This window comes from Malurus melanocephalus, unplaced genomic scaffold (assembly GCF_030028575.1).
Source record: "Malurus melanocephalus ecotype Western Australia unplaced genomic scaffold, MMel_1.1 scaffold_34, whole genome shotgun sequence".
NCBI classification, from domain to species: domain Eukaryota; kingdom Metazoa; phylum Chordata; class Aves; order Passeriformes; family Maluridae; genus Malurus; species Malurus melanocephalus.
This window is the reverse complement of record NW_026623266.1, coordinates 3186678-3212447: the sequence shown is the minus strand read 5'-3', so window position 1 is coordinate 3212447 and position 25770 is coordinate 3186678. Positions and strand designations below refer to the sequence as shown.

The 25770-nt window shown below is 39.5% G+C and overlaps 1 protein-coding gene across 3 annotated transcripts in view; it reads right to left on the bottom strand.

Annotated features, from left to right (window-relative positions):
* TENM4 (teneurin transmembrane protein 4) overlaps positions 1–25770 on the bottom strand; it is a 585345-nt gene that overhangs the window by 159749 nt on the left and 399826 nt on the right. For 2 of the 3 annotated variants that reach the window (XM_057364068.1, XM_057364070.1), the window contains 3 exons: positions 19633–19803; positions 14605–14819; positions 9539–9749 (listed from right to left, as the gene is read on the bottom strand). In XM_057364068.1, coding sequence (XP_057220051.1) covers positions 9539–9749; positions 14605–14819; positions 19633–19803 — 597 coding nt within the window. The remainder of the gene's footprint in view (positions 1–9538; positions 9750–14604; positions 14820–19632; positions 19804–25770) is intronic. The other variant, XM_057364069.1, reaches the window with a different exon arrangement.

The window sequence follows — 25770 nt, the reverse complement described above, 5'->3', positions numbered from 1 at the left end:
TCTCACATCCCAGTGGAACTCTAATCTTCACATGCAGGTATAAGGATGTTAAATTAGGAAAAGGGCAAGAGGCAGGCAGWCCTCTAAACAACTCTTTAAATCACTCCTGAATCTGGAAAGTGAAAGAGAAGGACAGTAACCACCATATCGAATTGCATGTTATTCTTCCTTTTCTTTTTCTGTAAGGATGTTTTWAAAAAAGCAATTTGCAAGGGCAGAGACAACCCCACCTCCATCAGGGTACTGACAACAAACACCTGCCCCTGCCAGCAGTGACTCTACTGGCTGGACCATTTTACAAGGTACTGGCAAAGCACAGAAGGTTTGGGGCTCAGGGCAGATGCTYTGCTTATTGAAATCAAGTACCACTGATTTTGCCAAATTTCACAGTACATCATGTGAGCACATTTTCCCTTGAGCTGTCTGTACTTTTGCTTTTAGGCCTGGTTTTGAGACRTCTATCCAGGTACTCAAATGGCTCTCCCTACAATAATAGCAGTCTTTCTCACACTATTTCAAGCACATTTGACTCCAGGCCCAGCTGGAAATACTAAACAATCAGCTTTTTTGTGTCCTATTTTTGAACTTCTGTTCTACAGAAAGAGGGACCAAGTGGGAATAGTTTGGGGAATAAATAAAGACGAGAACAAGCCTGATCATTTCAGAAGCCTTTGCCACATTTGGTCTGAATTTGGGTTGCCCTTTGAGAGAGCTTTATCTTTATCTCCCTGATTCATTCCTTTCTCTTACTGCTTCCTTATTAAGAAGAAATCTTTCCAGTGCAGAATGCCTTATGATCTGGAGCTCTCAGATGGTTGAAAGCAYAAAGTGTAATGGGATTTCAAAAGCACTTGGGCACCGATCTATGTATATGACCATTTAACTTGATGGTAAAATCTCCCTTGACTTCAGCACCTTTTTGGAAATCCTGCTAATATATTTCTGCTGTTCATAGGGCTAAACAGGGAACATTATTTTCTTCCTTTACAATGTGAGCAATGCTAAATGCACAAAAGGGTYTTGAAATACAGTTCTTAAGGAATCATACCTTGACCATCTGAAAACACCCTCTGTTCCAAATCACTTGAAATGTGATCACAGGTTAGAAGTTAGCTGGGAAAAAAAATTGAGTGAATAATTTTAAACAAAGAGTAGCTGTTGGACTGAAGCCTTCTTCCTTTTCCTTCTACAATGCTGCTTCCAAGCACAACAAGACTTTAAACCACAGTTGTAACATAACTGTGACATGGCTGTGGAGATCTAGAAAGACACACTGTGAAYAGTTATTTTCTTCCTAGATTCCCTTTTTTTGCAGTTGGAATATTTTTAAACCTGAATTTCACTCCAGTAGATGAAACTCTCATATCCCCTGTTTGCCCAAGGGACTGCAAAGAATTTTTTTTTCCTTCCCACTCTCATAAATTGTTACAAACTAATACAGGAAACAACAATTATTCAGCCTTCAGGGTTCGACTTCTGGAGCTGCACTAGCAAGAGAGAAGTTACTTCATGTTCAGTACATTACAATTTCTGCTGTCATAGCTTAGGGCAAGGCTAAAGCTGGCCTTGAGTTTAATTTTAAATGATGTTTTAAGTTGGTGTATTACAGGGGTAAAAAAGGAAACCATTCTTGCATACACACACAGAGGACTACAAATGTAATCTCATTTGGTCGGACAAATGCCATGAAACCTTGGCAATGTCATAATTTTCAGTGCACAAAAAAAAAAAAAAATCATTTTACCTCACGTCTTGAGTTAATATATCCAGCCTGACAACTAAGGATATACTGGCTGGAATGCCTGATATCCAAGCTTCAGTTAGGTAAGGGCCTGGTGCTAGAGACATGCTCTCAACAGACTGCCTGGTCTCCAGTAGAGAARAGCCTGAGTCCCCTCCAGGTTCTTTTGTCAGCCTTGTCCCCCATAGAGATGCCCTCGGTTTCTTGGGGCATCTCGGGTGCCACCAGAGTTCTGTGCATTGAACTCTTGGTGGTCTTTGATCAGGGCCAGACAAAAAGCAGAACTTAGGGTTCTGTTTCTGTCTCTTGCAGACTCACTGCACAAAAGTGGTCAAATCTTCTCAGAGCCTCCTGTAAGCTGTCTAGAAATCAGTTTAAGTTAATCTACGAGACTTTTTCTGAGACTTTTGTAACACCCAGCAAAAGAAAGCAGTCACACATCTAATACAGAGACCAGCTGTTATCATTTAAAAAGTCAACAAATGCCAGGAGTAACTGGGCAGATGATGTCCTTCTCATCTCCTCAGCCCCGTGTAAAATGAGGATTGATCCAGTGACTCCTGAGGTGCTGATGTTGTTGGCTTCTGTTCTTTTGTGGTCCTGCACACAAGTACGCACATGCTATTACAGCCTTTGGAAAACTAAGGCTTTAAAGCGTCTGTTGTTCTAGCAGAGAAAGAGTTCTCCTTTTGCTTGCCAAAGCGGACGAGTAACTCCCACAACCTTATTTCTGTGCTTTAGCAGGGGAGCATTCATGGAAAGAAAAGTGTGCACAAAGCTGCTCTAGCAGCTCGGTAATACGACACAGGAATAAAACARGCTGTGCTTACATTAGCCCGCAGTCTGGGCTGCGTGGAATGAGCTATATACAAAAGTGTAAAAACGAAAACCATATGCACTGTTTTACACATTTCTCCAGAACCCCTCAGACAGCACTTACATGCCATGTTATTAAGGCACAATTTTGCTGTTCTGAAAAAAAAGTGAGCAGAAAAGCACAGGGACAGAAATAACAAAAAGAAATAACAGAAAGGAAAAAAGAAACAAAGAGAAAGAAAGAGAGAGAGAGAGAATGAGAGAGAGAAAAGAAAGAAAGAAAGAAAGAAAGAAAGAAAGAAAGAAAGAAAGAAAGAAAGAAAGAAAGAAAGAAAGAAAGAAAGAAAGAAAAAGAAAAGCTTTAACTTCAGTATTAAATAAACCTCTTCTTGACTCTGAAACTAAAGTAATTACTCCAATCAATAAACCTTTTGTACAAGCTCTGTCAGATCAAGAGAACTTGCCTGCCTGCACACAGGACATAGACATGCAAGTTCAATGCTACCAGTCCATGTAAGTAGATGTAGGCGAAGCTTATCAAAAAGACAAATCTACCTTCRTTTTTCTACCACTTTAAAGCATGATCAAAACCAGACAAAATCTGGAACATTAAAGACATTCAGATGTCTGACTTCTACTRAGATGGATACTTATTGGCATTCAGGCAGTCTTTAGAAGCATGGCCTAATTTCTTTTGTACAACAATATAAATTAAAGTATCTGTCCATTTTTCTATTTTTCCCACCCAAATAATCCCTTGTAATAGTAAAATCTATTACAAGAGGAGTCTACGTATAGAAATCAAAATAAAAAAGTAATGGAAAAGTTCAAATCTAACATTAAATAAACTACTGCATCTCTGCTTTAAAACTAAGCAAGCTTTACAGATTTTTATTTTCTACTGCTAGCTTTTATTCAGATCATGAATGAAGAGATACACTCTGTACAGAAAGAGCAGCCGTGTAAGTTTTCACAGTCAAGCATCTGACCTTTACAGACTTCTTATTATTTAATTATCTTTGAGATGTGTCCCTAATTTCCTCTTCATTAAAGATAACTTACATCTTCAATAGAAAAATCCTGAAATAATAATTTTGCCTGCTATTATGGCTTGGGAAGCAGAGTTCTTATGTAAGAATTGTTTCAGACATTTCCAGATAGAAAAAAGGTCATTACAAGTAACATCTAGATTAGAAACAATTGGTCTGACTTGCTGTTTCTTGGAAGTGCTGTAGATCWAAGCAGCAGCAGGCAGAAAGCTGCAGTTAACATTTAGGGAGCAGTGTACCACAGGATCACGTACAAACATTACTGACTGAAGCTGAAAGGGATTTAAGAACCAGGAGGAATGTTTGATCTGTTAGGAGCTGTCTGAAAAGGCAGACACGGAGATAAACTCCAACACTGGAACATGCTCACCCTCTTGGCTCACTTCACCTGTTCATCAGTTYTGAGGAAAAACGTGAAAAGATTAAGGGAGCATTGATAAAGCCACTGTTGACTKCCAGGTGCTAAAGTTTTAAGGGTTGTGCCACTATCCATCCCAAACCATCAYCATTGTTTTATGGAGAGTAACAAACACACTCTSGATATGAAGAGTACAAAGAAAGTTTCACCTCAGCACAGCCCTCTTTCCATTTCCAGATCCAGGCTCAGCCTATGTTTSCTTTTTATTAAGCCCCATAAAGAGAACAGACTAAATTTACATGTGGGCTGGATGAAAAGTGCAATCTCACCAAGCCCACTACTACACCTGCTTGGAGTAGGGAATTCTCACAGCTCACAAAGTTCAGTTTCTCCCCACATTTCTTTCTTTCCTTGTCATACCTATCAAACTGGGCTGGATTTAGCAAGGATGGAGAGGGCAATCTCTTGTCTTCTTGCCATCCTTCTGTAGGGACTAGCTCAATTCTCACACAGGACCTTACACTCTGTGGCTAGCTGGATGTTTAGTGGAAGACACTTTGCAGTGCTGCAGCATAAACTGAACCTACTCAGGATAAGCATTTTCAGTCAAGCAGAATGTCATTCTGTCAATGGAATGTCATTCATAGGATCAAATACACAAGGAAAGAAAAACCTAACACAAGCTGACAGAAATTCATAAATRCATTTTTTGCCTTCTACAGGAATTGAGTGACCATATCTTTTATAAATACTAYCTGAGACCTACAGGCTTTGCCACACTCAGAGAAGCTACGTAAGAGCTGAAAGCAGGAAACAAAGCATCAAAAAAAAGGGGTGGCAGCAACAAGAGAGTAAACAAAGCACTGACCATTTGACAGAGTGTCTGTCAGGCAAAGGCTTGTAGGGGGCACACAGAGCAAAAGTCAAAAAACTATTTGCAAAGCATGCAAAGTTCTGCTGTTATTTTGAAGGGGAGAGATCAATAACATAAAAAATTGAGTCATTTTCCTTCCTGGCACAGTTCTTATATGTTGCTGTATTTCTTTTTCTATGCAGAGCAATAAGAAGAGTTGTGAGTATGGGAAGGAATGGGTTACTAAATAATTATCCACAGAGGGTYACACAAAATGGAAGGTGCCCACGTCCTTCTCTGAAACAGAAGGGCTAAGATGACCATACCCATGCAGTAGGGGAGAACTGAGCACTTCCACTGAGCAGCTGGAGTCTCATTAACAGTTAAGGAGTTCTGATTCAGCAAAGTTGTTGCTGAACTCTCAGCCTCCTTGGCCTAAGGAGAAGTTCAGAAAAGGGTAGATGGGACATTAAAACCGCTTTACCTCATTCAGAGTCTTGAAGATAACTAATAGTACACGGGGGACTTTTAAGACCAGTAACTGAGGCATTAAGGAGCTAAAAGAAAAGTGCAAGCCAGAACAGATCACACCCCATGTTACCCTGCACAATATCCTGACTCCTCAATATTTACATGAAACCAATTTAGATTTTTCCAGACATTAGCAAGACAAGCGCAAATAACATGAATGGCTTTGAGACTCTAAGTGGATCACACTTCTGCATCCTCTCTGAAGTGGAAATTGCTCGACTTTAAGTTAGCTTACATATAAACAATAAAAGCAAGGGAAGCAAATCTGAGCTACTCAGACTCTCCCTTTTCCCTTTGCTAAGAACAATCATCTGAACACAAAGGCACATTCACACAGTGCTAAGGAAGTCACTCTTGTCACCTCTCACATAAGGAAGGTTCTCAGTCCCATGGTTGTCTCTGTGCCCTGTAATTTCTCCTCTGTGAGCTCAGTCCTACTGTCAAGTGTTCCTCTGCTGTGTGAAGGCTGTCCTAAGGACTGCATGGGGTAGGTTACACTCTGGGCTACTGCAGGAAGGGCATGTGCCTTTTGTGTGCACTGCCAAGTGCTCCATGTGCTGGCAGCCCCTTATAAGGAACACTGGAGTGCCTCTTGCCCTTCAATGGAGGAAACTACTGACAGTAGGGTTCTTTTATGGATGGTAGAGGGGGCAGAAGGAATGGTCCTTTATTTAAACTAAGCCTTGTCTCATGAAGAAGWTAGGAGTGAGATGAAACCTTACATSCTATCCTAGGTGTTCTACATGTATTTCCTGTCACTTGCTGGGTGACATGCTGGTAAACAGCGATGCTCTCCTCTCACAGGCAACTGATTTTGCTTTTCTTTCTGATTTCTCAGTGGCCCTGTACAGCTGAGCCTGTTTGAGCTCAGAAGTAACAGCTGCTAGAAGACACTTTGACTCCACAGATGCTGTCTTCAGGCTTTCAGATATTTCTTGCTTCTACTGAGCAGACTTTTGGCCAAAATCTCTGTCTCAGATGTGATGATTCCAGCTTATTCCTCAGCCTATTATTCTGCTTCACTTAGACAAGATTGTTCTAAATAAATTACCACTATCAGGCACAGAGTAGCAGATTGTGAATCTACAAGGTGCTTCTCAAAGAAGTGTTTCTATTAGGAATTTCAGAAATTGCTACCAATGTCATTTACAAAAAGGTTAATTTATTATTGAGAGACCTGGACTGTCCATTCCTTTATAATGYAATGAATTGTAATTTGGAAGAATGGGATATAAAAATGCTATTAAAAGCTGAAATCTTTTCTAGAATTATCATTTTCCCTGCACCTGAATTGCCTGTATTATTCATAAGTATAAGCTCTGACAGGCATTACACGGCTGTATTCTCCCCAGGTTTAGGTTCAGTGGCATGTAACAGGCACACATTCTGACACCACCTAATTCTTCAGTGATGATGATTCCACATCCTTTTAGAAAACAGGCTAAGTTGCCCTCTCCTGCCCCAAAAACCTGTGCTAACGTTCCTGAGTGGCTTGAGTTATAGCTTTATCACATTCCAAAGCTGTATGATGGACACGCTCACAATTTATGTAATTAACTGTGTGTTATCAAACTSGGAATACCGATGCTTTTTCCCATTTTTCTCCAGTTTTTACTAGAATAATGGAAACCTGATCATTCCAGGCAAGCACTGCACAGTAATTGCAGTTGATACTGTCATACAGAGCCTGCAATGATTTGCTGGCTCTGAACAGCTCGGTCTTATGAAACAGAGCAGATAAGACTTGGAAAATCAGCACCCTTTCCATCCAACATGTTTATTGCTGAAGTAAAAGTGATGGCCATTTATTTTGGTGAGTCCTCGYTGCCAGGGGATATTTGCCTGAAGCAATAACTGCACAGTTTGGCTTTATGAACTTATCATTATGATCACCATTATCAATTTTGTGCTTTCTACTACTGTCTGTGATTATTAATTAATGCTTCACTTGTTTTCCATGCAGCTCTATCACCCTCACAGCATCTCTGGGGAAATGTCACTCTCCTCAGTTTTAGATGGTAAGCAGCTGAAGTATGAGCCTAGGCTGGAGTAGAATTAGCACATCAATCAGAATTCAGGAGTTCCAGGTTGCTGGTCCTCTTCTCAGATCACTGGATCCTTCTTCTTCCTACATTACAGCTATACTTYTCAAACTCACCCTTAGTCTAAGCTCTATGTTAGCGGAATAATAAAGGGAGATTTTTTAGGTGGTCTTCCCACAGAAATCAAATTAAATGGCAGCTTGCCTCTGACAGCCTTCAACCTCTTTGAAGGTTCCTCACCCCACACAGAGCAACAAATTCTAGCCAAGAAGCACACTTTCCCACCAAAAAATTTTACTTAAGTCTGTTTCAAAATGCATAGCTTGTACTTAAACAGGCTTTTTCACACTAYAGCTTTATGCTGATGTACAGCTGTTAGTGGATAAAGTGATTCCCACCTGTGTAGCAAAAGAAAACTTCCTTGTATTGAAACACAGAATGATTCAAGGTCAGSAGAGCATATATTGAATGTATCATGGGCGCCATATCATAGGCTGTTCTGCTTATCATGCAGACATGAAGGTACAGCAGAGCATAAACAAAAACCCCAGGACTGCCTTGATGACAGTCTGACATCCTTCTCACCCACACCATTCCCTTGCTGTTCAAAGGCAAATTAAGAATGTTTTTTTTTCTTTCTTCTGCATCTCATTTTTCCCTATATTAGTGCAATGAGGCCAAGAGAAAAGTCTGGCTAGAACACTTAAGCATCACTCTGAAAACAAGAACAAGTAGTGACAGTGCTTTAAATATGTTTTCTGCTGTTAGACCCTTGCTGATTTTTTTTCCTGTGATGAGAAATTTTGAACTGAAAACATTCTTAGACAAGGCAAAAAATCTGCCTTCAGAAGAATACCTTAAGCTTCTGCGGTTGTTGTAACTAAAAAATCAAATTAATAAAGTAAACTAAATGGAAATAAATCTCCATTCTATAAACCCAGACTTCAATTTCATAAGCTAATATACAACTACTTCCAGTGTTTCTCAGCTGCAAACAAGACRGAACAACACATTTCCAGGTTTTAAATTTAACACAGAGTATTAGAGCAGTTTCCACTTCTGCATTAGACAAACTTTAGTGCTAAAATGGAATATTGGGATGTTAATGACTTTGCTTTAGTAAGACCTAAACTTTTTAATTAACCTGCCAAGACAAATTACAGCCCRTAGCTCTTAGGTAACTATTGCAGACAGCTGAGACTCAACACCAATGCCTCTGCTGGGAGAGGGATTAATGGCAGCTTTGGAATGAGTCTGCTTTTTTCTGCAAAGAAAAAAGTCCATTAAACACTGTGGCTAGAAGAAAGCTGAGCGCTAGTTTTATGGAGTAATCTTTAAATTACAACCAAATGAATTTAGGTATATGAACAGTTTCAGCAGGTCAATCAAATTTAAAATTAAGTATTACTGAATTTGAAACAGATTTTGATGTTTACAGGGTGGAAGAATACTCAGTGTGCTGTCAAACACCCAGTGGCAACATCCTTTCCTCCTTGGACAGCAACAAGTCCATGGCCGTGAGCTGAACTGTCAGGACATTTTACTGCAGAAAAGTTGAAAGACCTATTCAGTTAATTTGTTCTTAGGCAATCTCAGCTTCATTACGTTAGCCAGGAGAAACAGATTCCGGTTACTGTGGTTGTTACTGCAAGGTCTTACAGTGCTCTTTATTGGAGTTTTAACCCCAGCACTCTGCCTGAACTCCGGCTTGAGTGATTTTGAGAGCATTCAAAGGCAGGGGTATCTGTCACACAGAACTGTGGCATGGTGCTGCYGCCTGTTCCTCAATCATTCCTACACCTCTGCTCCAGAAAGAAGCCAATCAAACAAAGAAAAAATCAAACACAAACAACAAAAGCTAACTAAATGAAAGAAAAATCAAAGTAATACAATAAAGTAAGGATACTCCAGCTTGTAATCAATTTGGCACTGGGCAGAATCTCATTATGGTTATAGTTACTTAAAAGTCCTACAAAATACTTACTCGACATTTAGGGTATGGACAGTATTCAGCATGTTGCTAAACACAATCCCCTTCAAGCCTTCTCTCCAAAACCACACCAAGCCATTGTGCAATTTCAGTATGTGCTTTAATACCTGGCCTCAGGRCACATTTAGGAGTTTAGGAATAATAGAGAAAATCCTTACCAATAGCAGTAGTAAGAAAAGAAACCACTTCCGATTCTTTGCCGTCATTGTAGAAGGCCAAATGCCATATTCCTGAATCTAAATACTGGATAAATCCTGTCTCGTGGCTGGCCAAGGGCACAAAAGCTCTGTGCTGCCGCTGAGGTCCTTCCAAGCTTCTCGCCTCCTGYGTCAGCAGACGTCTTCCATCAAGGAGCTCGACAAAGTCAAACTGAAACATAAGAGGGAGTGATGTTTCTGTGTATGTATCAGGTTTCCTCAAGCTTAGTCTCACTCTGGATCTACAGAAGCATCATAAAGCGGATTTTCTCAGGCAACTCAAGTGTTTTCCTGGACTACCTGCAAGTAACCATTTTGGAAATAGCTATWATATGAATGTATTTTCCTGTAATTATATGAATAATTAAATCATCTTTGTTTAGAAGGCGACTTTGGGCATATTGGCCTTACTGAGGTGTTCTCATTCTGTAAAAAACATAGTCAGGGAATCATGAGACCATGCCTCAACTGCACTGTAAATATTACACTAAATAGCTTATTTGTTATCTTCTTTGTGTCTTGGCTAATATGGAAAGTAAGACAGAAGAATATATCTGGCCCAACTGGGTTGCTTGCCAGAACTGCTAGGCATCACCAAGGGAAAAGTAAGAGATTATTTTAAACTCTGGTACAGGTTTTGCATAAATATTTTGCTTAGCCAACAAGGGTTTTATCTTAAAGCAAYAGCAAAAGTGGTTAAAAGATCATACAAAATGAAGATGGAAAAGAGATAAGTAATATAGAAAGGCTCATTTAAGGAGTGGCTCTAGGTATTTTCCTCAAAAGGATGCATTTACTTTTTGCAAGGGTAACTTCAACTGAGGAACTGAGTTGCTTTTAATACTAGTATTGCAACTACCTTTAGTTCTCTATTTAAATAACCTTGCATTGATTTTTCCACAATAATTGTATTTTGTCTGGTATTATATTAATTGAATCAGGCAGATACAAGCCTAGCAGACAYTACAAATGTTAAGTGAACCTCATCTAATCTGACTTTTATCATGTGTTTAGATGACCAGAACACCTCGCAAGCACAATCCAGCAGTTGAGGCACTATTCAGCCTTTCTATTGCCTACTTCACTTGGTTTTGCCTCTCTCATCCAGCTGATCAAACAAGCTTGTGCTTGTGATTTTTTTTGGCAGAAAGAAGAAAAACAAGCAGGAAGAAACACCACCACTTATTTCTGAACCCATAAATGTTGCTGCACTGAATGGCTGCTGAGAGTTAGCTGACTCTGGTACCAATATTTAGACTGTTTATCCCTTTTCACTTTACTGTAGCAAAATTTGGGAACTTGTTATTAAGTTGTCTGGTATGGTCTTCAAAGTCAACCAAGATAAGGACTTGATGACATGTTCTTTCATATGTAGGGAAAGTTAAAAAAAAGTTAAGTATTAAATAAAAAAAACAAGTGTTCATTTCCGACAATATTTTGAGCAATAAGCTATATATGACATAGCTCGCATACGAAATGACAGACTCTGTCCCTAGATGAATAAAGTATTTTTAATTATTTATTTGCAGGAAATTTGTTTTGAATCTTGTTTAGTTTTTATTTTCTTTAGGCTGTATTTCAGTACACAGATCTCAAGTTTGGTGCTGAAATGTCTTTTGGAGAATGTGAAAGTTTGCACATCTGAAAAGGTCATTCCTTCTGGGTGTCTACCAAAGTTAGCTTTGCAAGAGACAGAGATTCTGTTTTGAAAAAATATCATGTAACTATATATTATAAAAATACACAATCTAAAGTCTAAAGATGTAATGTAAGTATAAATTCTACACACATGTAATAAAAAATGAACATTTCTGTTTCAACCATGTCCTGGGTTCATCAGGCACAGCATTGACAGCCGAGCAAAGGAGGGGATTGTCCCTATCTGCTCTGCACTGGGGTGGCCTCACCTCAAATGCTGGGGACAGTTTTGGACTCCACAATATAAGAAAGACATAAAGCTATTGGAGGGTGTCCAAAGGAGGGCCACGAGGATGGGGAAGGATCTGGAGGGGAAGCCAAATGAGGAATGGCTGAGCTTACTTGATCTGTTCAGCTTGGGGAAGAGGAGACTGAAAGGAGACCTCATTGTGGTCTGGAGCTTCCTCATGAGGGGAAGTGGAGGAGCAGGCACTGATCTCTTCTGTGGGGTGACCAGTGACAGAACYCAAGGAAACAGCATGAAGCTGAGTCAGGGGAGGTTGAGGCTGGATAGCAGAAAAAGGCTTTTCACTCAGAGGGTGGTTGAACATTGGCTCCTCAGGGAAGGGGTCACAGCAGTGCTTGGGCAACACTCTCAAGCACATGGTGTGATTCTTAGGGTCTCCTGTGCAAAGCCTTGATGAGCCTCATGGGTCACTTCCAGCTCAGCATATTCTACGATTCTGGGTAAACAGAATGATTTAAGAGGATACTGGTGAGCAGTTGGTTTAAATGACACTTTGTGACCCAGGGTGTTTGTAGCCATTCTGAGAATGAGCTACTGCCTAGGGTAGCATAGGGCCTCATGAGGTCTCAGTGTGACCAYGCCTGACACAGCTGAGCAGGACAGTGACAGAAGACATCATAGTGCTGTCTGGGTGCTGGGAATGTCTCAACAGACCCTGAGTTTGGGTAAGGAACAGGTGAACTGAAGAAGGTAAAATCAGTAATAGGAAAACCTAAGTATTTTCGTTTTTATTTTGGAGCATGTTGGAACAGGTAGACTCAATTTTTAAAATATATCTGAAGAAACCATAGGTAAAGTTCACCTCACCAAGAACTGACATCTCCATGGCAGCTTGAATTAGTTTTCTAGAATCACTGGACTGAAAGCAAAGAGACACTCCCAGGATGCAACCTGCCTCGTTGTAAAGTGGACATCTAAGCAATATCCWGTGGATTGTGCTTACAAGCATCCACTTTCTGCTATACATTAGATGGAGTTACTTAGAGCTCAGTGAGATGAAAACAATTTCAAGGCACTCAGGTACAGTGAGCTGCTGTTGTTCCACTCCAGTCCGGGTTATGCTTACTTGGGGCTTCTGCCATAAGCAAAAGATTTTTTAATAAATATTTGCAAGATGCTGCTGCAGATGTCGATGTCTTTGCCAAGCTACTAGTTACTAGYTGTAAATATTAATTGAGCCACAAATGGATTGTGCTTTATTGCATTTTAATACGTTCAAAGATTTTTAATAAGCAATTAGTTACTGCCAGCAAGGAAATCATAGATAAAATACCATGTTAATCAATTCAAACTGTACAAATGGAAAAATGCCCTCTGCAAGCTGTGATGGCCTATCCCTAAAATTTATGATTTATTAAAATTTGGCCTAGGTTAAAGTGAGTTTAAAAAAGCATTTGATCTGGGAAGATTAAATCTAATAGACCATAACAAAATTGTGTAATTTATTATGATTTGTTAAGAAAAATGRGAAGAAATGCCTTTTCCTAACAGTAAACTATTTTGAACTTCTGCATGATAAATTTCTAAGATTACAGATATTTGGAGCTTCCATTTTCTTCTTACTTATTAGTGACCACAGCTGTTGGCAACCTAAAATAGAAAACAATCACCACAGCCAGAGGAAGCTTCTCCAAGAGAATTTGGAATAGTTTCGGTATTTTAGCATGGATAGATATGACCATTGTATTGGGTTTGCATGGCCAGATTTTGGCAGCAGGGGAAGGTAGCTGCAGGAACTTCTGTTCCATAACAAAATTTAACAATGATAATAAACAAGTAAAATGAACACAGACTTCTAAACTACAGTTAACATTATGCAATCGTGACTTGACTTTTTATTCAAGTAACACAGGATTTTTAGATTATAAATGTTTGAATCTCCCTGTGAAAGGAGAATTATTAAAAAAGGGCAATAACAGCATTACTGTGTCACTGAATTATGATGTGCTGATCCTCCTGACATATTTTAATGCTAAAGAGGAGCTGGCAGAGAAAGTAGATTTATGACACCGCTTTGACAGAAATAAGTTGGAGGTGTGTTAATACGTATAAAATACCATATTAACCAGAGAGATTGTAATAAACATATTTGTTTGTTCAAAAATGAAATAAAGGCAGGGCATTTCTATAAATCTCTAATAATTTCAGCTAACAGTGGAGGGCAAGGGCAAGATAAACTAACATAAATCTGCTAATTCAACATAAATCTGCTAATTCTTTGATAACCTGATGATGCAAGTGGCAGCAAGATACTTCACATTGGCAATGCGTTCAATCTGGGTAACAGCAGCTTGGAAAGTGAAAAAGAAAGGAGAGAAAATAACGTATAAAATCCTTACTTAAGGAGATAGCTCTTCAGAACTTTACCCAGAAAGTGATTTTTTATATGGTTTTTGTCAAGGTGTGTTAAGAAAAGCATCTGCTTCCATTTTAGTCCTACAGAACAACAACTGGATCTCGGTTTCTGCCCAAGTTGGTAGCTTTCTGTAAAACCTTGATTTTCTTTGCCTATACACTAATTACCTGGCCCTGACCAACCTCAGTCCAAGCTGACAATCAGCACAGATCATGTGAAAAGCTGGCTCGAGGCATTTCAGCATGGAAAASAGAAGTGAATCTTGCTCCCCACTAAGGGTGATCAACTGGGGTTTTGCTACTTTTGCCATGGGAAGGGAAAGGCAGCGGCTGACAGAGAGACATGAAACTGCTTAAGAGAAGATTCCTCTGGATGCAGGTTGAGTGTGGCTGCCTYTGTGCAAAGCACTGGATGGAGAAGGTGGTATCCTCTCCTTCTTGGAGCAACCAGCTGGTACCCTCACTGACCACCAGCCTCACAAAACCCATCTCCTCCTCTGGCAGCCTGCTGCCTTAGGCAACTGCCTGCTCTGCCCCTGCCTACAGCCTACCAGATTAACTTGTGTAAATTTTGCARCTGTCTGTTGATTGTCTTTCTCTGGATAAGTGTCCTTCGCATCTTGCAACCATGCAATAAATTCTTGAAAGAAATAGATGAAATAAAACAATACATCACATAAACATCAATTTAAGACAACACTATCTCATTGAAATAAGTTTCCATTACCTGTGTGTGTGATGGTGGGAGTCCTTTTCTGCCATAGATGCCGACCAGAGCAGCCTTTCCTAAAGACACATTGAATTTCAGATGCACTGGGTGGTCAATGAACACCTGAGATCTCCAAAAGATACCAGGAGGGATCTTCTGTGTGGCTCGTCTGCCTACATCAATTTCTCCGGAGTCTATAAAACTGTCGTCTGGAAAGAAACTACTGGGCTTTCCTGCCAAAACACAGGAACAAAATTCTTAAATTAGTCTTAGATCCAGAAAGTAATCCAATCATACTGGTATCTGTGACACTGATCTTGAGAAACAGTCTATTAGTGTCCTGAAGTCTTCAGAGCACTTTGTCTAGCCAATSCATATGACTATGGGAAGAAAACTGGCAGGATTATTTCTGGCTTCGGTAACTGTTTTGTTTCAAAACATGAGCAACCTGGAGAAAAATGGCCTTTTGTTTAAACGGCAAGATCAGAGAACGTAATTAAATTCCAAAGAAAATAATAAATCATCTGACATTATATCCTAAATGAATATAAGTTTAAGAATGGAGAAGTCATCATTAAATTAAAAAAGAGAAGTGTAGCAAGAGTGAGATAGATGTGCCACAGAGTGGAATGGTAGTGCAGAGAATAGCAGCATGAACGATGCCTAAGTGGGAAAGGAAAATGTTTCTCTATTAAATTAATTCTTGACAGTGGTAACAGTATTTGAAATATGTTGAACAGCCAAAAAAAAAAGCTACAGAAAAAAAATGGACTCAAAAAAMCAAAGGAGATCATATCCTGCACTTGTGTAATATCGATTAAGAAACATGAGAGGGTTTAATTTGGTTTCAATATAACYTGTAAAGTGTGCTATTATTATCAATTTTCTTTCAGAAGACAAATGGAGGCATCTGTTTCTAAAGCTACCAGGCTGGAGGGCCCAGGTACTCAGATGGAATCAGTACATGCCATAATGTCCAAGGGAGACAAGCAGGGAGCTTGGCACCCCTAAAAACACACCTGAGGAACTCCATGGAAATTCATAAACTCACAACTCTCAAAGCATGTGACTGTTTCAAAAAATCTAGGCCTAAAGGGAGACCAGGCAATGAGGGCAGAATGAAAAGTCAAACGTCAGTATGTTCCCTTTTCAGCCTGTGCTATAACCAGCTGCAGGGCACAGGGATGACGAAGAAGGCAACTGCTGAGCCTTTATTAAACAGCCTCTATTAAGGGCACTTCTAGTTGAAAAGTATGCTGTAGTGTCGCCTAAAAGACTCTAGCTTTAGTAAGGAGAACAACAAGTCTCCAACAAGGACTGATTATTAATTTTGGAAATTCAAATAAATTTGTTCTCCTATCTCTGTGCCTCTACAGCACACACTACTCTGTGTTTCACAGAACAAAAAAATTCTAACAAAATCAGAAGGGAACTTCTGGGTACATATATTCTTTTGTAGGAAAATCACATTATGAATTTTTTTCTTCTAGTACCTACATTAGAGGAATGGGGAAAAAAAGTTTTTTCCCATCTATCATGAATTCATGTCAAATAGTCTCAGAATTTATTTCCCTTTTTGAAAGCAAGAATGGTAAAACATTTCATTTCATTGTTTCAAATGACAACATTTCCTTTACTATTACATAATGTTAAATACAGCATTGCCTTAAATTTCTCCATATACGATCCCAACACAAACTCTCCATGAGAAACAGATGTAAAGTGTTAGCTGCCTCTGAAAATCAATATAGAAATGATATGCATATTAAGGATGGAGAATTTTTCCTAGCAGAATTTTTGGTTCCAGTAATACTAATCCCTAATTTAAAGTCAGMAACTGCTTAAGGACATTACTGGAGCAGGACTTGATGGCATGCACTATCTTGAGGCAGAGGTTTTATGCATACCAGCACAAAAGATGTAAATGCAAAGGCTGTATGTTCACAGAAGAAAAGCTACTGTTAAGTTTATAAGATCTCCATTTACCTTTGCTCATCACTCTCAAATAAATAGAGGGGTAGAAATCTGCTGACTTTTTATCYTTTTTTTCATCCAAGTACATATTAAAGGAGATAATCAGAAGCAGCTTAGGTAAATGGGCATTCTTTCTGAATACTTCTGTGCTAATAGAATACAACTGCAAAATGAAAATCTGCCAACTAGATTCTGAGGGGAATTACTTTATCAACTGGATTGATATTACTTATTTGGCATACTAAAATTTTCTTTTCACACTGTCAGGATTAAAGGAAACAGTTCCAATGTCTTCATGCAAAGTTCCTTAGTGCACTATTGCAAGATTAAAAGATTGAGGATTCTATTAGAGAAGAGTTAAAGAAATCACATGTTTTTGTTCAAATGAAGGATACATTTTTTCTGATTACTCCTGACATGTTTTATATTCTTAGATATTCAGATGAAAACCTTAAGTATTTGATAWGCCCCATGATTGTTCATTAATAAAGACTGTACATCAGAGTGAATCAGGGAAGGTGAGAATTTAATATGACAGATGTTGCTATGCAAGAGAAAGCCTGGAGAAAATGAGCACAGGATGTATTCTGTAGAGAGCAGTGCTTGCTCATGCAAACGAAAATGCTTCTGTGATTGCAAAAGAAAGTCTCACAGAAATAATTTTTTGAACACACAATTACAAAGTTTATGTCTTCTCTTGGTGAACAGTTGTATGTCTGAGAAGCAGATGTCCTAAGAGCTGTTCTATCGTGTTGCCAGCAGCTGAAGCTTGTCCTGATACAGAAGTCCAACGAGAGGCTCTCTTCACCAGCCTGAATTCAGTCCCTGAAATCCCTCCCTGTTTCATCAGTTTTAGCCTACAGTAAGATTAGGCCCTATGGACTGGATACTTCATAAAGAAAGTACAATAAAAAAGCCATTTCAGCTTCTAATCAGAAATTGGCTTTTAATCAGAATATCTGACTCCTTAAAATTAACTTCAGGTCTGAATTCTTAATTGGGCTGTCAATTACTTGGCTCTTTCTGCACATTACCTTGAACTTTTTAGTTCAGTAGCAGCTGAACTAAAGTTGCCGTAGCAACTGTTCCTAATTTCTTTGGATATCTAAATGAACTATTTCATTTCAGACCTTGCTGAAACTCTGTATTTCTGACAGGATGGTTCCCTGACCCATCAAAACACTTAAGAACACACACAGCTCTGACTTCAACCACAGTCAGTGACATGCTTAAATGTAAGCATGTGGTTAAGTGTGCTGTTAAACAGGGTTGGGCTTGAACAGAGGTAAATGCTGTTCTGGAGCACAGCCACAGATGAGAAGGAATGACTGTTACTAAGAGTTGGCAAGACATTGGTAATGATTCATTCAGAGCAGCTCTACGGATGTTCCTAACACATGCCAGCCTATTTCATTCTGATCCGGAAGACATTCAAATATATTAAAAAATAAATTTCAATCACATACATTCTGGTTTAGAACAGAARCCCTGCAGCACTGCTAGTCCAGAATTAGTTACATAGTTACCTGATGGGGAGAGAGCTGCATTTGAAGGCTGGACAGTGTTAGTCGTGCACCAAAGATGTGGTCCTGATGCAGTTTTTAGTTAGGACATGATATTTTCCTCAGAAGACTACGGACTCCCCAGSATCTATACAAAGCACTAACTTGAGGGGTCTTCTGATGACAGAACTAGGCTATTTCCCAGATTTCTCTTCTAACAGAGCAGGAATCAAAACTTCTACTMATGTCACTCTAAACATGGCTAAAATAAAATCAAGTGGAGGTCTTTTACTTGGATTGCAGTTTTGGATACRTCCATTTATTTTCACTTCAACTTTTAAAAGGAAATGGACAGATCAAAGCTAGATTATTCAAAAATGAAACATATGGCAAGTCAGAGGCAAAGAAAAAAAGGATCTGTCATGGAGTATTTTTGAGTACAACAGCAGGGCTGTCTGCAGCTTGCTGTACTGTCTAGTAAGGTTTGCTGAGAATAACCTGCTTAGCTGATTTTTGCTTGCAGCAACTTGATGGCAGCCATCAGTTACCAGTAAATACACTGTTTTAAGAAATGCACATATTTATGGCCTTTATTTAGACTAATAAAGACAGATAAGCACTTACAGAAAAAAAACCCACTAAAATTAATTTAAATTAAACATGTAAACACAGGCTGTCAGCCAAAGCCTAGGGAACTCTGTGGAAACTTTTGAGTTTAGTGAGTTGTCAGAATAGTAGCATACTGTGGACATATCTGTCCATAAAACTTCTTCCACCAAAATGACTACCAAAACCAGTCAATTACTTCAATTTTACTGAAATCTCCTATATAGATTATTTATATAGAGAAGTTTGACACACAAACAAAAAAAGCTTTCTGAAAATTTGCATTTCTCATTTCTCTAGCTATATCTGGGGAGGGATAAGACTTTGCAGAGCTTACAAGTACTTTTAGCAATGTATCTCCAAAAAGATTCCACACAAAGATGTAAAGCTGTAGGATAAGGTGCTGCTGAATTGAGGATCCATAAGCTGCTTCTAATTTTGGCCAACACCATGATACACTGTGGAGCCTAGGCCTTTTATCTGGCAACTTTTGCAGAGCTATGTCCAACTCTGCAGTGCCAAAACTCACAGTGTAATAGTTCYCAGTAAATATTCTGGTCCTCAAAACATTTGCTAAGTGGGAACAAATAGGTCAAACTCAAACCTTTTTGTTGTGCTGTAGAGGAAGCTTGATCCAGTGCTCCAGGAATCATTTAATTTTCAAGAGACAATGTTTTCTCATGAAAACAGCCACTTGAGGCAGGGTTTTCATGCTTCTGTAGTCTGTGAGAATGCCTTGAATGTGTGGGGAGGGTTTCACACAGTTTTATTGCATTAGTGGACATCAGAGGAGTATGAAACTTAGAAACATATGGAAACAGGACTGACAACTACTAGTTCTAGACATGAAAGACTGGAAAAGCACCTGCTGATGGCAGCACTGAGGGTAATGGAACATGAGATTKGACGGCTGGAGTTTAGAGGCAGACAGAAGACTCACAACATGGACACACACCAACCATACCTTCACTGGTTCCTTTGCCTTTCCTGTCAGGTAACTCTAACCCTGTGCCCCCCGAAGGATATAAGGAGACGTCCGTTGGCACTGGCCAACTGCTGGCTGTGTCTTCCGTGATCTCATACATCTGCCCTTCCATCGGCTGCAGGTGCCAGTTTAGGCCAAACAGGTGCATGGCTGTGGTGAGCAATGAGAAAAGTCATCTTTTTCTGTTTGGAAGAGTTTCAGAACTACAGGGGAACTTTCTAAACCCTTGCTCCAGTGCCTTATTAGTGGTCATTGCTTTAGGACAAGAATGAGATTAATGTAATTAGACAGCCCCTGCTGCTTCTTCCATACCAGCTCCCTAGGTCTTTCCACCCACTTAAACTCAATTTAGATCACCTGTACCAATCCACTCTGCTTCTTCCAGCAGGACCACTCCTGACTCATAGTCTGCATGACAGGATAATCAGGCTTTGTTTCACAAAGCTCCCAAGGCTGGGGTGACAATACGGTGAGCATAGAAATGCAAGGAGCATTATTTCTCAACATACCAATAAATCCCAGGGAACTGCACTTCGGTTTGTTTTGCCATATGCAAAATGTATTATATAGGTTACTTTTTTTTTTTTTTTTAAGCCACCAATGATACACAAGCCCTTACAGACACCTCTGACAGGTTTTCCTGGTTAAGACCAAGCGAAAACTGAGGCAATTTAAGATCCATCTTGCACACATGCCTTTGTGCTCTGTGTCACAAATGTGAGCGACTRTGTCTGAGCATTCACTCGTACAACTTGGCTCCTTCTATTCAGATCAAAGATAAATCCCTGAGAACTGAAAACAAGCAGCACCATTTAGATTTGTGTGATATCAGCGCAGAGCTCTCTGTAGGTTTCTGGGCCATGCAAAGTCATCCAGTGCACACGTGAATCTATTTCAARGCATTACATAAAGACAAGTGAAGTTAAGGAACAAGACAGACTACTTAAAAAGCAAACACATGTATGAGGAGTATGGAAATCATATGCTCAYAGAACTAATACTTGCCCCTTGCAAATATAAAGCAAAAGAATGTGGCTTGTGGCTTCCCATATCAGTTCTTCCRTCCTCAACATAAACATTTCATACTCAATCAGTATCCAGCTTAGCTTCAGGCTCTACACAGCTAAATGATCTGATATTTGTTACATTTGGAATGACATTTCTTTTTTAAAGGAAAGCCTTGATATTTTACACTATAATTTCTCCAACAAACTATACAATGGCACTAACATCACAGTCATTCAGTATAAACAAAACCAGTAAAGAAACAGCATTTCCACAGCCTGTACTTCTCTTTTTATTCACAAAGATACACCTGAGATCGGCAACCACTGTTAGAGACAAGTGGTTAGTTTATTTAAACCTGTGTATCAGAAACAATCTTTTCAAGAGCATTGAAAAGTAATCTGAGTAGGTCTCTGAAGACAGCATGTTTAGGCAATTTAGCAAAATATGTGATTTTTTTCCACTTCAGTCTCAATTAGGTCACCTATCATTTACTAACATAAATAAGGTTGTCTTTAGACAACTTCAGCATCACAAAACATGAGATCAAAATTCTTTCTATACCATGTAAATGGGGACTGTGCTTGTTAAAAGTCTTATCAACTAAGAAAGAAAATATGCTCCTTAAACTCCCACACAGCAAGGAAGCACAGCAAGGAGGGTCTCCTGAGGACCTGTTCAACACTGKTTTTTACACAGGTACATATACCAAGAGGAATGTTATCAACACTACTGGTGATTTAACCAGGATACTTGAGGCAGAGGGACAAATATTTTCATCTGAAAGGAGTAAATTTACTCAGCAGAGAAACAAGGGAAGAGAGGAAATCAGACCATGAACAATGAATTTGCATCAAGCATTTGGCATTGCTACGCTTGCATAATATCTTTGTGTTTATACAGCCCTCATCATCAGTGCCTGGGCACTTCATAGCTGTTAACCTCATAAAACCTCATCAGGTAAGAATCTGCTTTTTTTCTACCACACAGAAAGGGAGAACTACAGCAGATTAAAGGACTGACTCAATTCACTTGTTTGGGCATTAAAATGCAATTGTGTGTTAATTCAGTTAACTTACTCTACGCTTATAGATTAACAAGCTCTAAGAGGCATTTCATGCAGCTCTMTGCCAGCAGTTTTGTTCTAAGCTCAATACTGGATCCTGTCGGRTAATTCCATCCAGGCTGGACCTCTCCAAGGACCAGAGCATTACCCAGGTRCTGCAGAGCTGTTACAGAGCTTAAAGGCTTAGATGCTCTGAGCATGCAAGTTCCCATGTTTAACATGGGATGTTTGCAGTTGCATGGAYGTTTGTTGTTCCAAGCAGAATGAAAACTGTACTGTTCACTCCTGCAAACTTGGGCAACCCTAGACAGCAGTCAGGCCTAAGCTCTGCTGGCCCTAAGTGCTTTATCCCAGCTACACCCATCAGATGCCTTCATGTTACAAAGATCTGCATGAGCTTATACTTGGCTTCCCTGGTTTAGACAGGAACTCAGACAGTGGTTTGCTATCTTCATAACACCCCGACTTGCTTTGTCCTTTGGACATCACAGCCTAAGTGCCACACAGACTTTTAGGAACACATTTCAAGCCCACTGTTTGCCCAGAATGACATTGTTGCTTCTCTTCTCCTTACGAGGAATTTTGTTTTTGTAGAACATTATTTACTGCAAGTAAATGAAGGTGAAAAACTCAACATTGTTTTGGGTGCCRTGGGAAAACGATGAACATTTCTTCCAGGCAGTAAAATTAATTTAAAATACCTGAGAGGAAAAGTCTTAAGAAGTAATCATCCTGCTTCAGTGTAATGACACAACTGGCAGACTGGAAGTGCTACAGCTTTTTTGCACRTTATCCATCTACTTGAGCAAGTGAATCAACCATTCCATGTCATCATTCAATTCTCAGTGTTTGAGAAGTGTCTTACAATGTCCCAAAATAGAATATACAAGAGAATTATCTGTAACATAGATAATGTGTCATCACACAAAGTTAAAAGGCTTGTGCTAATTTATTAACTTTTGTCCTTGGTTAACAGATTTTTGTCTAAAGCAAAAAGCTTCTTGTGTAYATTGATCCCATCATCACATGAATCACAGGAGGTTTGGGTTGGAAGGGACCTTAAAGACCATCTACTTTCAACCCCTCTGCCATGGGAAGGGACACCTTCCATTAAACCAGGTTGCTCCAAGCCCCATCCAGCCTGGCCTTGAACGCTGCCAGGGCTGGGGTATCCACAGCTTCTCTGGGCAACCTGTGCCCAGCCTCATCAGCCTGATAACAAAAAATTCATTATATCTAATCTAAATCGATTCTCTTTTCAGTTAACACCATTATGCCTTGTCCTGTCACTACAGACTCCAGTAAAAAGCCTCTCTACATCTTTCTTATAAGCCTCCTTTTAAAGTACTGAAAGCCTCTAAGAAGGTTTCCAGTGATAAGTTACAAGAATGAGATCTATGCAGACCATGAATACAAAAGTGCAGAGCTCAAAAAACCAGAATTATTTAAATAGCATCTTGATTATCAAGTGTCTTAAAAAACATCAGCAAACAGAGTGCAAAAGCTCAGAGCTAGTGTCCCATTCAGGATTTCTGATCTSATGTTTCTAAGCACAAAACAAAAGCCTATAAATATTCCCACTCATATGGCAAACAGACATCATGTAATTTCTGTATGGGTAGGCAATAACCACAAACGTCAACCTGAAACAAGAACAAAGAATCTGATTTACTTTAGAAACACATACTGGTAGGTTATGTTATGAGAAAGTCATGTGATAAAGTGATTCCATTACTACCTTCCAAATACCAGCAGTGTCTGATTGGCAAACTGGTGGAAGATTCATTCCTCCTCTGCTCCCTCAAACTGCCACACTGGTGCTAAAAGGTCAAGTAGTAACAGCAGKGGATGTTTTGCGTCTCTACATCTCAATGGGATGTGTAAAGCTGTGTTTAAAGCTGTGTTTAAAAGTTTTAGGAATGGCACAAATCAACCTTGTTCTGTGCTAAACTGATGGAAAGTTCTTTATCACAGAAAAAMAAAACAAAACAAAMAAAAAAAAAAAAACAACAAAGGACCATAATCAGGGAAAAGCCCTGGAACCATGGATGAGAGGCACAATGATAAATTTTGAAGCGGTAAGGTTGCTAAAAGCAAAGTAAAGCTGTATGAACAGTCTGAGATTCCTGATGTTCTTAGTCTCTGGGTCAATGGAACCTACTGTGGACATTTTCTCTGGCTTTTTTTCACCCCCTGCTCAGCTGGATATAAGATGTCTCTGACAGAGAGTAAATGCCCTCCTAAAAGCCCCCATGTCCTTCTCCCTCTCCCTCTCCAACATGATGCTCAATAGATTTTCAGATATTGAAGGCTCCCCATGTAATAAAAGAGCACTCTGCAATTAACAATCATTAAAGTGTACACTTTTGTAAAATACCATGTAGCTTTCACTGCTTGGAAAGCTCCATGACAGGCTCTTTGCAGAAGCTTTGGTTATATTTCCCATGGAGAATAAAACGCCTTTTGTGTGCCTTCTCTTGGAATGAAAACAATACTTAGGGGGACCCCTGCATGCTCTTGGGCTGTTTCAGCACCAACAACTTAGATGATATAAAGGCATCTGGGCCTCTGGTCCATTATGCTCATGTTTTTACTTTAAAGCTTTGACTTGTACAACCCTTCCACTATAGCTAAGTGCTAGCAAAAGGTGCCCTGAAACTTGMTGAATGGGTAACAGAATTTTCTGTGGTAGAGTAAATCACCTTATCCTCAGTCCTAAGTCACCTGTGCCTGCCTTCCTGGTGCAAAAAAAAAAATAGACAACAAACTCCAGTCCCTTCCGGGTTTGATTACTTCACTCAGGTCAGCATTTCAACCATGCCAGTGTGATATGGCAGTTCATTTGCTGAACTCAGATTCACTTTAGCAAAGAAAATTTGCAAACAGTTTAGCATCAGCTGAATTATTTAATGATGCAAATAAATCAAAGTTCCTATTGGTGGAACCAAGCATTCAGGATCACGATTCTTTCAATTTTAACATATTATCTCTTCCTATATTGCATTTTTCCTACTCCATAGCTACTTGTGGACACCATAATCAGCACCTGCAGATGCTGTAAAGCCAAATAAAGAGGAACATTCTTTCCGAGCTTCTTTGAAGAAACCCAGGCTTTTGAGTATCTTTCTATTATTGCCACTTGCTTATGAGACAACAAAACACTGAAGTCAAAACAACTTACTCAGCGGAGCAGAGAACAAAGGAAGTGGTATAGCATTTCGAATGAAAAAGGACAAACAGAGATAGTAATTCACATGGTCAACAAAATGGACATCTCTTAGGACAGGCTGATGGAGCGAGGGAGTTAGCAGAGAGAGGCAGATGATTGTGATAGATCACAGGGAGAAGAAAAGACAAGACATGCTTACTGAAGCATATGAGACCCCCAGAAACCACACCAGTCAGCAAAAAAATGAAAAACAAACTGCTRGCCCTTTATTAGCTTGTTGCCTTGCCCAAAGCAGCAAGCTAAGTGTAATAAATAACCAAACCGATCAATTACGATGTTTGGAATTAAAGCTACAGCTGAAGCCACCAGCTGCTTCTGTAGTGTTTGTTAAAAGCATTCTCACAGCAGCTCACAGGCTCTGCTGCTTCCTTCTCCCATGCCCTCTCAGGGCTAAGTCCTGYAGGCACCACAGCTGGCCTGGTGATTCCTCACCCAGCCAAAGCTCCTACAGAAACTAAGGATTGAATAAAATAACAACTCTTTTCCAGCTAACAACTGATCTTGCCCTGAACRATGAAAAAGGAATTTCTCAGAATTGAAGCTTAACAAAACACATCAATGATCCCTTACCTGAACCTGGACTTACAGCAAGAGCAGGGGGTAAAGGGCGTGAAAGCAAGACACAAAGTCTTTTGGGCTTCTCATTTGAAAAACCTAGCCAGTTGCTTTTCACTAAGAATACTCCAGTTTTTGAATCTGTATTTATGTAAGGATGTTGGTATGTTTGCTTAAATAACACAGGGGAGGGMACAAGTTTTGAAAATACCAAGCTTCTCCGCAAAGCCACTCCACCCTCCTCAGCTGAGCTGTACAGGTA